This window comes from Geotrypetes seraphini, chromosome 4 (genome assembly GCF_902459505.1).
Source record: "Geotrypetes seraphini chromosome 4, aGeoSer1.1, whole genome shotgun sequence".
Lineage (NCBI taxonomy): Eukaryota > Metazoa > Chordata > Amphibia > Gymnophiona > Dermophiidae > Geotrypetes > Geotrypetes seraphini.
The window spans coordinates 131,852,727-131,865,911 of NC_047087.1; the positions used below are offsets into that span (position 1 = coordinate 131,852,727).

Here is a 13,185-nt window from a genome sequence, read left to right on the forward strand (position 1 = left end):
GAAGGCAGATAAAGGCCAAATGGCCCATCCAGTCTGCCCATCCACAGAATCCACTATCTCCTCCTCTGCCTGAGAGATCCCATGTGCCTATCCCATGCTTTCTTGAACTCAGACATAGTCTTTGTCTCCACCACCTCTACCGGGAGAGTACAATATTCCACACATGTACCACCCTTCCTGTAAAAAAGTATTTTTTAGATTACTCCTGAGCCTATCACCTCTTTACTTTATCCTATGTCCGCTTATTCCTGTGCTTCCTTTCAAATGAGAGATTTGCCTCATGTGCATTTAATAATAATAACAACTTTATTTTTATATACTACAATACCACAAAAAGTTCAGAGTGGTTTACAGAGGAAGATCCTGTATACAGACAGCGATATTACAAAAAACTTTTGAAATTATATTAGTATGTTAAGATTAATCAAATTTGTCTCAAGTGTTTTAGAAATACATCAAGGCAGCAGTGGAGTCAGAGAAATTTATCAAAAAGATAAGCTTTGATTGACTTCCTAAAAGTCTGATAAGAAAGTGCGTTTGAAATAAAGTTGGATAAACATTTATTCCATTTGCTTGTTTGGAATGATAATGTTCAATCAAGGAATCTCTTGCAGATACAGCCCTTCAAGGGTGGAAAAGTGAACAAGAAAGTGCTATGTGTACAAGTTGTGCCCTGAAATTCGAAATGATGAGACCGATAGATTGGGGATGAACCTGCTATGGATTTTTTAGGGTTTTTTTTCCAATTCTTTATTCATTTTAAAAACCAACACAAAGTGCAACAAATTTACCAACAACTGGTACAAGAATAAAACAGCACTCATTACAATCATATAACAAGATAAGTACATATCCCCCCTCCCTTCCACCCACCCATCCTGGATGTGTATAACCTTTATTCAGAAATTAAAGGGTAATACTAATAATCAATTTTTACAAAATTCTGTTAATGGATCCCAGACCTCTTTGAATTTATTATAGTATCCCAATTGTAATGATTTCATACATTCAAACCTATAAACATGACATAAAGTTTGCCACCAAAAGTTATAATTTACCCTATCCCAATTTTTTGTGATAAGCTGCATAGCAACTCCTGTCATGATAAGAAGTAATCTATTTTTATTTGCATCAATTGGACTCTTGGATATTAAGGGAAGCTTACAATATCATATTGACTTGACCCCATATGGATCTCCAAAATCTAAGTATCAAAGGACAATAGAATATCAAATGATCCAATGATGAGACAGATAGATTGGGGATGAACCTGTTATGGTTTTGAAGCAAAAGGCAAGCAAACTTAAAGATGACCCTTGCTTCCAAAGGCAGCCAGTGTAGTTTTTTTGTACTACGAGGCCATAAATGAGATGGACTGCAACATTCTGAACAATTCTCAGTCGTTTGATGGTTTTCTTGAAAGATCCCAAGTATATGTTATTGCAATAGTCTAGGGTACTTAAGATCAAAGATTGGACCAGCAATCGAAAAGAGAAGTAATCAAAATAATGTTAAAATGATACGAAGTTTCCATAAAGTGAAAAAACATTTTTTAACCTGAGCGTTGGTGTGATCTTCAAATGTCAAGCTTCAGTCCAAGATGACACCAAGGATGTTGATTGTAGAATTGGGTAATCTGACCCATTTAATTTCAAAGAGGTATTCATGATTTTGTTATTAGGACTTGCTAAAAAAAATCTTAGTTTTTTCCTAATTAAGTTTTAATTTAAATTGTGTAGTCCATTGTTCAACCTTGGTAAGGACAGATAAGATGAATTGTTCTGTCTCTTGAGTCAGTGAGGTTATGGGCACTCTGCAGGTATCACTCCAAGCCTGAGAGAAAGTTCCTTTACTGTAAACCTGGTAAACATGTTTTTTAGGAAACCCGTAAACCAATTTAGTACCTGTCCAGAAATGCCGATGGAATCAAGGCATCTAAGCAAAATGTCATGATCAACAAGGTCAAAGGCACTGCTCAAGTCGAACTGCAGTATCAATGTGCTTTTTCCTTGGGAAAACAAGTGGAAAAGATGATCTGTCATAGAAGCTAAAGCTGTTTCAGTACTGTAATTTGTACGGAAGCCAGACTGAGAATCGTGTAGAATGCTGAACTTCTCAAAGTATTTCATGAGATCGATGTTAACAAGTCCTTCCATTAGTTTAAGAAAAAGTGGTATGTTGGCAATAGGTAGTCAAGGAAACAAACTCCTTAGAATTTTTAATAATAGGCATCACTACTACCACTACTAGGAGCTGATTTCATAATAGTCAGTGGGCATTTGTCCAATAGGCAATTGGATTTTACATATTTTGAGTAAAGATTGAGAAATTGGTTCCAATCTGGATTTTCAAAATGATTCCAGATCATGTCAGCAGCTGAACCTTCTTTTTCTAAAGCCACTTGAGTGATTGGTAAATTTGTGCAGCAAAAAAAGTCAGATAAATTTGCAGCAGAGGGTGGAAAGTCTGTATTAGAACGTTTATGTAAATCAATATCAAACAAAGAATTGACTATTCTGAACAGTTCTTTTTGAGAGTAATGCTTGCAACACTTTTCTTTGATCGTTATTTTATATTCTTTAACCTTTAGTCACCAAGTAAGTCTATCCTCAATCTTTCCCTGATTTGCACCATATTCTTTTCAATTTATGTAATTCTCACTTTAAACCTGTTAGATCAGTATCATACCAGCTGTCTGATAAACGTTGTCTTTTCCTATGTTCTTTCAAAGGTGCAATATCGTTTAAGACCTGATCGCTAAAGTTTTTCCATCCTAAAATGAAGTTTGGATCAAAAACTAAGTTAGATGTTAGGATATAATGCATCCAAAATTCAACTGGGTTCAGTTGTCCTCTTGTACAAATATTTTTTTCTTTAAAATTGTTTCTTAGTTTCATTTTAAATTGTCTTTTAATCCAGAATAATTCAAAATTAAATAATTCAACCAAGGAGTATTAGTCCAAGTTTCACCTTTGAAACTTACACTGGGAGTAATTGATTTTTTTTTTTCCAATTATTTTTTTATTTTCTAATTTTTCATAAAGTGTACATAATAATTAATTACAATTTATAAATACATATTATCACTTTTATATCTAATACATTATATATCTGAATTTGATTTTCCCCCCTCACCCTCCCCCCTCCCTTTCATTACTTTAATATAATATTTTAATTTTCAAATTTTTATAAAAAGTATACAACATATTAGAATACAATTGATAAATATTCAATAACTTTTTTATATCTAATACAATATAATCTAAACAATTTTTATCTCATTTCCCTCCCCCCACCCTTTTATTACCTTTTTTTCATACGTTACATTTTGTATAATATATTATAACATACTATGTATAAATTAATTTTTCTTACCCCCCCTTTATGTGTGTCATAAAAAAAAAGATCCTTAAAAGAAGAAAAGAAGAAGAAAACATCATATTATTTATTCATTACAGTATTTTGTCAATGGCCCCCATATTTTTATAAATTTAATATATGTCCCCTTTTGTACTGCTATTGTTCTTTCCATTTTAAAAATATGACATATTGTATTCCACCAAAATGTGTAATTTAGGTTGTTGTAATTTTTCCAATTGTTAGTTATATGTTGAATGGCAACCCCTGTCATAATTAATAAAAGCTTGTTATTTTCTGGTGAAATTTGACTTTTTTTTCTCATCATTGTTCCAAATAAAATTGTATCATATGATATTGCAATATGATTTTCCATTAATTTATTAATTTGTGGCCAAATTGAATTCCAAAAAATTTTTATATAAGGACAATGATATAATAAATGATCTAATGTCCCTGGTTCTAGATTACAATGCCAGCATCTATTAGACTTAGAACTGTCTAATTTTTGCAAACGGGTAGGGGTCCAAAAAGCTCTATGTAATAAAAAGAACCATGTTTGTCTCATAGATGCTGACACTGTACATCCCATTCTCCAAGACCAAATTAGTGGCCATTGAGATGCATTAATTTGATGTCCAATCTCAATGCTCCAAATGTCTCTTAGACCATTTTTTGGTTTTTTATTTAAATATCCAGATATTAATTTATACCACAATGCGGCTTGATGTCCTAGGAAGTCTGCTTTAAAGCATAAGAATTTTAAACTATATTGATTGTTTAATGATTTCCATTCAGGGAACCCAACCTGAATGGCCTGCTTCAATTGCAACCATTTAAAACTTTGTGTTTTATTGAGACCAAATCTATGTTGCAATTGTGAAAAATCCAGCAGTTTACCTTCTGATATAATATCATCTAGAGTTCTAATGCCTGCATTAATCCAGTTCTTCCAAAGGATTTGAGCTCCGCCAATTTTGATCTTGGAGTTTATCCATATGGATTGATTAGTTGATTTGTATATTGGGATGGGTGTTAATTTATCAATAAATCTCAATGTTTTCCAAGTATCCATTATTATTTTATTTTCTTTGTATCTTTTAGGTATATTAATACTTGGTAGATGAACTAAATTTAGGGGAAACATAAGGCGCCATTCCAAATATAACCAATCTGGTGCATTATCTATAAGTTCTGGGAGGATCCAATACATACCCTGACGTAGAATATAGGCTTGATGGTACCTATAAAAATTTGGAAAATTTACCCCTCCCTCCTTAATTGATTTTTGTAAGGTTACTAAAGCTATTCTAGGTGTTTTACCAAGCCAAAGAAATTTTGTTAAAATTCTATTAAGCTTTTTATAAAAGGACCCCTGAAAATAAATAGGTATCATACTCATTTGGTAGCAAACTACAGGCAACATCATCATTTTAATAGTTTGAACTCTTCCCCACCAAGAAATATGTAATGGGTTCCATTGCTCACATAACTCCGTAACTTTTTTTAATACATATTTTTCATTTTCTTTTACAGTATCTTCAATTGTTTTTTTAACTTGAATGCCTAGATATTTAAATCCTTCTTCTTTCCATATGAATGGAAAAGTATCAAATAATCCTTTTACACAGTGAACATTCAAAGGTATAATTTCAGATTTATTCCAATTAATTTTATAACCTGAAAATTTGCCAAACTTATCAATTATTTCCAATAAAGAAGATAAGGTAGACTCTGGATTTCTCAAATAAAGCAAAATATCATCAGCATAAGCCGAAATTTTATATTCCATATCTGAATATGGAATACCTTGTATCTCCCTCGTTTGCTGTATTGCTAACAATAAGGGTTCTAATACAACATCAAATAACAAAGGAGATAAAGGACAGCCTTGTCTAACTCCCCTCTGCAATTGAAAACCATCAGATATCATATTATTAATATTTAATCTTGCAATCGGGAAGCTATACAATGTTTTTACCATTTGTATAAATCCAGAACCTATACCAAACCATTCTAAAGCCTGATACATAAAATTCCATTCTACCCTATCAAATGCTTTCTCAGCATCTAATGAAACTGTAAAAGCCGGTTCATCCATTTTTTTTGACAAGTTTAGCATGTGAAATAATAGTCTAGAGTTATTGGAGGAATGTCTTTTAGCAACGAAACCCGTTTGATGCATATCTATAATATGTGGGAGAGCTTTGGCTAATCTCAAAGCCAAAATTTTTGCCAAAAGTTTATTATCAACATTTATCAAAGATATAGGCCTGTAGTCTGAAACCAAAGTAGGATCTTTATTTGGCTTAGGCAAAACAATTATTATTGATTCAGCCATAGTACCTTTTATATTACCTTTTATAAGTTGTGTCTGATATAATTTTAATAAATGTGGGGAGAGGATATTTTGAAATGTTTTATAAAATTCTACTGTGTAACCATCACCACCTGGAGCGGATCCAACTCTAAGAGATCTCAATGCTGATTCTAATTCTTTTAATGATATAGGTTCTTCTAAACTTCGTTTTATATGATCAGGAATTTTAGGTCCATTAATTAAATCTAAAAATTTTTTTCCATCTTTTTGTTTCTCCAAATAAGGTTCAGAAGAATATAGATCTTTATAAAAATTTAAAAATTGTTTTAATATTCTATTTGTTTGATTTGTTATTATTCCATTATCATCTTTTATTCCATTAATATTAGTTCTCCTTTTTTTAGCCTTAAGATAATTTGCCAATAATTTTCCCGCCTTATTAGAATTTCCATAATACACTGTTTGCTTGGAAAACAAATCTTTTCTTATCATTTTTGAAGTTAATTCATTATATTTACCTTTTAATTTCAAAAGAGCTTGCAAAACTTTATATTCCCATTTACTTATCAATTTAGCTTCTAATATTTTTATTTCTTTTTCTAATTCTTTATATTGTTTTTTAATTTGTTTCCTAATAAATGCTGAATATGATATAATATTACCCCTCATAGTTGCTTTAAATGCATCCCATACATTCTCTATAGATGTATCTTCCACTAAATTTGTTTGAAAAAATTCATTAATTTGTGTTTTAAAATTTTCCAAAAATTTGTCATCCACTAGCAATGCATTATCAAATCTCCAAAGAGGTCTATTATTTTCTAATTGATCTGATTGTAATTCTATCCATATTCCCGCATGATCCGTAATGATAATAGGATCAATGGAGGCCTTAATCACCTGTTGCACTTTATTTGTTGAAACAAAAATATAATCGATTCTTGAAAATGATTTATGAACCTGTGAACAAAATGAATATTCCTGATCATTAAAATGAAGAATACGCCATATATCCTTCAAATCGCATGATCGAACTAAATTATCTAGACCTAAAGATTTAATATTTTTACCTGGTTTTTTATCCAATAATGGATCCATTACAGCATTAAAATCTCCAGCCACCACTAAATTAGAGGCAGCCAGTGGTAATAACATATTTTGTAGCTTTTTGAAAAATTCTGATTGATTCGAATTAGGGGCATATATGTTAAATAACGTCAGGGTATCATTTCCCATACCTATATCGATATGTATCCATCTTCCATGTGGATCTGAACTTTTTACCTTTATATTGGCCGTACATTTTTTATTTATAAGAATTGCAACCCCTGCTTTTTTACCCACTGCTGGAGCAAAAAAACATTCCTTTATCCATCCACCTGATAATTTCTGTGATTCCTTCATATTAAGATGGGTCTCTTGCAGACAGTAAATATCTGCATTTTGCTTTTTTAAAAATGTTAATATTTTTTTCCTTTTAATTACATGATTCAGGCCATTGACATTAATAGAATATATTTTAAAAGACATTATACATTTTAATACTTTTCATTATCTTATTCTTCCTCTCCTCTTTCATTTTTAATATCCAAAAAATTTTCTTCACGACACACATATTTAACCCTAATGTATCTCCCTTAATTATTCTAGTAAATATTTTCCTTGTCCCTCCCTTTCCCACCCAATACATTGGCTGCTTAAGGATACACATTGGAACTGTAATCCAAACATTCTCCCCATTCCAGGCAATCAATATTCAATATTTAAACAAATTTCCCTTCTATCTATCTATATTGATCTTTTATATCTTTAATCATTTTCCATAACATTTCATTAATGTATCATTATCCATTTAACAATATGTTAATTTGTATTTCCTTAGTATTATGATTTCAACATATAATTATTTTCTAATGGGTTTTAGTTGGAGATGGTTTGGAAAAACCCAATGATGTAAGGAAGGAAAGTAGATCAGTTATGTTGGAATTATCTTCCTTTTCTTTTTCTTTTTTTTTTTTTTGTAAATCTTTATTGATTTTCAAACTTCAATAGTGTAATATAATTGATGTATCATAAAAACTTCACAAAAACACTATGTTTAAATATCTTTATTAATTTTCAATTTGAATTCAAGTTTGACACTTGTACAGAAAGCATTAGTCATAATAACATAAAAAAATGAAAAATAAATTACTTCCAATAAGAAAAATATTATTGACTATTAATGCTCAAGTCCTCCTTTAGATCCAAGATTTAGACATAGCGAGTAATAAAGAAAACAAGAAAAAATAAAAATTTTTAGCAAGATCTAAAAGCACTGAAATTGAGATCTCATATTTATATATAGGATTCAAGATATTCCTCCATCCAGACGAGACATTGTTACAAAAGTTGTCAGTTGAGATGGTTCAAAGAACACATACTTAACAGAGCGGTAGCGCACTAATCATTTACATGGGTGTCTCAAATAAAAGGTAGCCCCCATAGATGTAACACAAAAACACTATTAGTTATATAATTATTACTTTAACAATCATTTCTCCTCTTCTAAACTTATTATTTGAGCAATAATACATATAAATAATTTCAATATTATAGTGAAATAAATAAACTTTCAAAATATATTTCCCACCCACCCTCCCTGGATGTGCAAAGAATATAATGAAAAAAGAAAGAAACATGACCTTAATTATAATACAATAAAATTAGTCAATGGACTCCATATCTCTTTAAAAGACTTAATATTCCCAAAACGTTCTGCCATCATCTTTTCATACTTGTACATGGCTTTTCAAGGTGTAACTTTAACATCACCAGCTAGAAAGTTGTAGGTACCAGCTACCAAGTTTGCAAGGAGAAATTCATAGAATTCCTCTTTTGCTAGATGCCATTTTTTAGGGGGAAAATTAAATATCGTGACACGCAAGTTGTCTTTACAATCCTTTACAATATCTTTACAAGTGAGAATTTCCAGATCATTGGTTAATTTAAAATCTAACACTTGAAACCCAAAATGATCTCGAAGGATTATTGTTACGCCACCTCCTCTTTTTGAGTTTCTTGATAAAGGAATTATTTTGTAATTTGAAGGTAATATATCACCTATAATAATATCCTGATCAGAAATTAACCACATAGGTATTTAAACATCTCTATCATATATCCCCTCTCCCTCCTTTCCTTCAAAGTATACATATTGAGATCTTTAAGTCTGTCTCCATATGCCTTATGACGAAGACCACTGACCATTTTAGTAGCCTTTCTATTAACTGATTCCATCCTGTTTATATGTTTTTGAAGGTGCAGCCTCCAGAATTGTACACAATATTCTAAATGAGGTCTCACCAGAGTCTTATACAGGGGTATCAATACCTCCTTTTTCCTACTGGCCATACCTCTTCATATGCATCCTAGCATCCTTCTAGCTTTTGCCGTCGCCTTTTCAACCTGTTTGGCCACCTTAAGATTATCACATACTATCGCACCCAAGTCCCACTCCTCTTTCATGCACAAAAGTTCTTCACCTCCTAAACTGCACCACTCCCTCGGATTTTTGCAGCCCAAATACATGACTTTGCATTTCAAAGCATTAAATCTTAGCTGCCAAATTTCAGACCATTCTTCAAGCTTCGCTAGGTCCTTCCTCATGTTATTCTCACCATTAGCAGGTTATGTAAAGAGAAATCTGTTTCAAAGCAGGAATAAATTAAATAGTCCTCTGAGGTCTCATTCAACCATATCTGTCTATAATTGTGTGAACTGGTAATATAGAGGCTTTTCAACTTGGTTAAACTACAAGGTACACACCAATCCACTCAACCAAGTTTCAGTGCCACTTACCTTGCTCTGCTTAACACAAAAGAGTCACTGACTTTAACTACCGGGCCCAGATCAGGACATTCCGAGTCATGGTACTGCCCACAGTCATCACACCCTGCAAATACAGAATACAGTTAGCATCAGAGCAAGGGATGAGAGAAGAGTTGAGGGGCTATAACATTTTTTCTATACCTTGCCCATAGCTCAAATTACTCCCAAAATATTCCTCTAAATGACAAAAGACAAATTTTTACTTTTCAACATTCTTATTATCACAGCCCAAAGCTACCTTGTATTCTTATTATCAAGCAGTGCTCCTTTTAAATATAAAATGAAGCTGTAAAAAATACTTTGGAAACACTAGCCTGCTGTGGTGTTCTACCACCTTCTTACCAGCATTATAGGCACAGTGAAAACAAGTCCTGTGATAAAATGCAAGTGAAATCAGTAATACAGTATCAGAACACATATCCCAGGCAAAACTGTGTAAAGACAAGGAAGAAAGCACGCAGCAGCTTTGCACAGACAGCTGCAAGACCCAAGGTAGCACGGTTTTCCTGGAGGTAGGTCTTGTCAGATGAATCTGATTCATCTCTCTGACTGGGTGACCAGACAGCTGAATCAAGAGAGAACACTAGATGTGGTATACTTAGGTATCAGCAAAGCCTTTGACACAGTTCTGCATAGTCAACTCATAAATAAACTGAGCAGCCTTGGTATAGGCCAGTGACTTACTGGGTTCAAAACTGGTCGCGAGGAGAGAGGAAGTAACATACAATCTACAATGGCTGCTTAAGTTGGAAGCTCCATATCACGAAAGTAGTAAAGTAGTAATTAAAGAGTAAGAAAAAATCTTTGTTAGGAGCATATGAGATCCACAAAAGGTAAATGGATATGTTGGTGCAGAAGTTAGTGGACTTGAAAGATTATGCAGAGACACACAATGGTGGTCAACCGCACGAGAAAGGAGAGTGAAGAAAGTGAACTGACAAAAAGATCAAGGCAGAGAGTGGCCACAGCTGAATGCCGAAAGCATGCCTGCACCTGAAGGATGCAGAATTTAAGGTAGAGATCAAAACAAAGTTCTGTCAACTGAAATGGGATCTTGTGAACATTAAAGAGGAGCTCATGAAGCAGAACATAGTAATACGCAGACGTTGGGAAGCGAGTAGAGGACTTGAATGTGACACTGAAAAAGCAGGAGGAGAGCATGTTAGGCTTCAAGAAGAAGTCAGGTAAGTTGAAGAGGCAGAACAAGCTGACTACCTAGAGGACGTGAAAAACAGGTTGGGGTGGCAAAACCTGTGCTTTCAAAGCATCCCGTAAATGGTTGACTTCATGGACTGTGAAGTGATAAAGCAAAGAACTCCCTGGCCATATTGCAGGCAGTGGGGGAAGAGATGGGTAGACTTGAAAATCAAAATAGAAAAAGCCCATAGAGCCCTAGGTCCCTCATGCAATAATAAACCATGAGACATAGTGACCTTTTCCCATGATTTTAAAGTCAGGGAGAAAGTAGCTGCAATGACAAGATCTTTGGAAGCATTCAAATGGGAGACCTCCTCATTCAGCATCACCTCCTCATCTCTTTTCTAGAATATACAAATTCAATTCTTACAACGATTGTGAAGGCCATACAAAATCATTATAAAGGATATATCGGGCAAATCTGAGCCAGCTCCGGTGGTTGTATGCCCGGAAGCAACTTTAGTGACACCTTCTTTAGGTCAGTTTTGCAGTATGAGCTGTGCAGATGGGGATGGGGGTAAATTTTCAGACAGCAAAGTCATCATTTTAGTTAAATGTTGTTTTTGGTGTTTAATGTAATCCATATATTCTGCATCACTATCCATAGCACAATCAACCCTGAAGAAGAGAATGGATACATTAGACTGAGTGGTAGTATGGAAAGGAGAACATATAAGATTCTGATAGACTTCCACCTTTGGACTGTACTTTAATGCTGTGGACAAAGCTACCCAAAAAGCATTCTTCACAATGCGCAACTTACGAAAAATAAGGAAATTCTTCGACAAAGAACACTACAGGATCATTGTTCAATCCCTGGTACTAGGACTTGTGGACTACTGCAATATCCTATATCTACCATGTCCTACAAAAATGATCAAAAAACTACAGACCATTCAGAACACGGCTCTCAGACTAATCTATTCCCTCGGAAAATATGACCACATAACTAACGCCTACCTAGACTCACATTGGCTACCGATCAGAGCCAGAATCCAATTCAAACTATACTGTCTAATCTTCAAAGTACTCAACGGTACAGCACCTGCCTATCTAATCGATCGCCTACACCGAAACCTTCCACCCAGAATAAGGACACTGACACCATTCTCATACCCACCACTCAACGGCACTCATAGTAAAAAGCTTTACGATAACCTCATAGCAACGCATGCAGCAAAACTCGAACCCTCCATAACCAGATTGTTAACCTCAACATCTGACTTCAAAGCATTCCGCAAAGAACTCAAAACGCTACTTTTCAAAAAGCATATTCAAAACACCTAATCTCCTCTTCCACATACACCGACCAGGTTACCCACTCCCTGACACCACATCCTCAACCGACCAAAAAAAAACAAAAAACAAAAAAAAACAACCTAATTCTTCCTACCGATTTATTACCTACCAACGCCTGGAAAAAGATTTGATATGTAATGTAATATAACTGCTCTCATCCAATGTTACCAAGTCTATACTCATTCTGTAACTATGTCTTACCCTAAATGTCACGTACCCTCCTGGAAATGTCCAGCTTCTTCTTATGTAATCCGCTTTGAACCGCAAGGTACAAGCGGAATAGAAATCACTAATGTAATGTAATGTAATACTCAGTGTGGAGCAAAGAAAAAGCAATGGAGTCCCTTCAGAAAGTGGGAGTGATGAGCAGGAGGAGAAGTCTCCCCCCTGCCCCCAAGGAGGAAGGATATACTGAAGTAGAAGTTTCTTAAAAGGCAAATAGGTCTGTTTTGAATCAGAAGTTCTGGTGAAGGCACTGGGAATAATGCAGTGAGCTGTGAGTAGATGAGCAGCTAAGGAGCCAACCCAGTGAGAGAGCTATGGGCAGGAAAGTAAGGCCCCTAGATTGTGGAAATGAACAGTGACACTGTGCAAATTTCAAACAGTCCTGGGGGGGGGAGGTTAAATATCTTGCTATATTAGACAGCCTGCAAATCTGAACAGTAACAAGACCGAAACATGGATCAATTTACTAGTAGGGCAGAGATTTTAAAGCAGAGGATGCACAGAGGAACAATGCATTGAGAATGCTGTGTATAAGGCAAAAGAACTGGTAAGAACTGCATGGTTAGAACATAAGAACATAAGAACATAAGAAATGCCTCTGCTGGGTCAGACCCGAGGTCCATCGTGCCCAGCAGTCCGCTCACGCGGCGGCCCAACAGGTCCAGGACCTGTGCAGTAATCTTCTATCTATACCCCTCTATCCCCATTTCCAGTAGAAATTTGTCCAATCCTTTCTTGAACCCCAGTACCGTACTCTGCCTTATAACGTCCTCTGGAAGCGCATTCCAGGTGTCCACCACACGTTGGGTAAAGAAGAACTTCCTAGCATTTGTTTTGAATCTGTCCCCTTTCAACTTTTCCGAATGCCCTCTTGTTCTCTTATTTTTCGAAAGTTCGAAGAATCTGTCCCTCTCTAC

General features: G+C 34.5%; 1 protein-coding gene across 1 annotated transcript in view; it reads right to left on the minus strand.

Moving 5' to 3' along the window:
• PRDM15 (PR/SET domain 15) overlaps nt 1-13,185 on the minus strand; it is a 354,917-nt gene that overhangs the window by 232,687 nt on the left and 109,045 nt on the right. Inside the window, exon 3 of the mRNA XM_033942187.1 lies at nt 9,518-9,611. Coding sequence (XP_033798078.1) covers nt 9,518-9,611 — 94 coding nt within the window. The remainder of the gene's footprint in view (nt 1-9,517; nt 9,612-13,185) is intronic.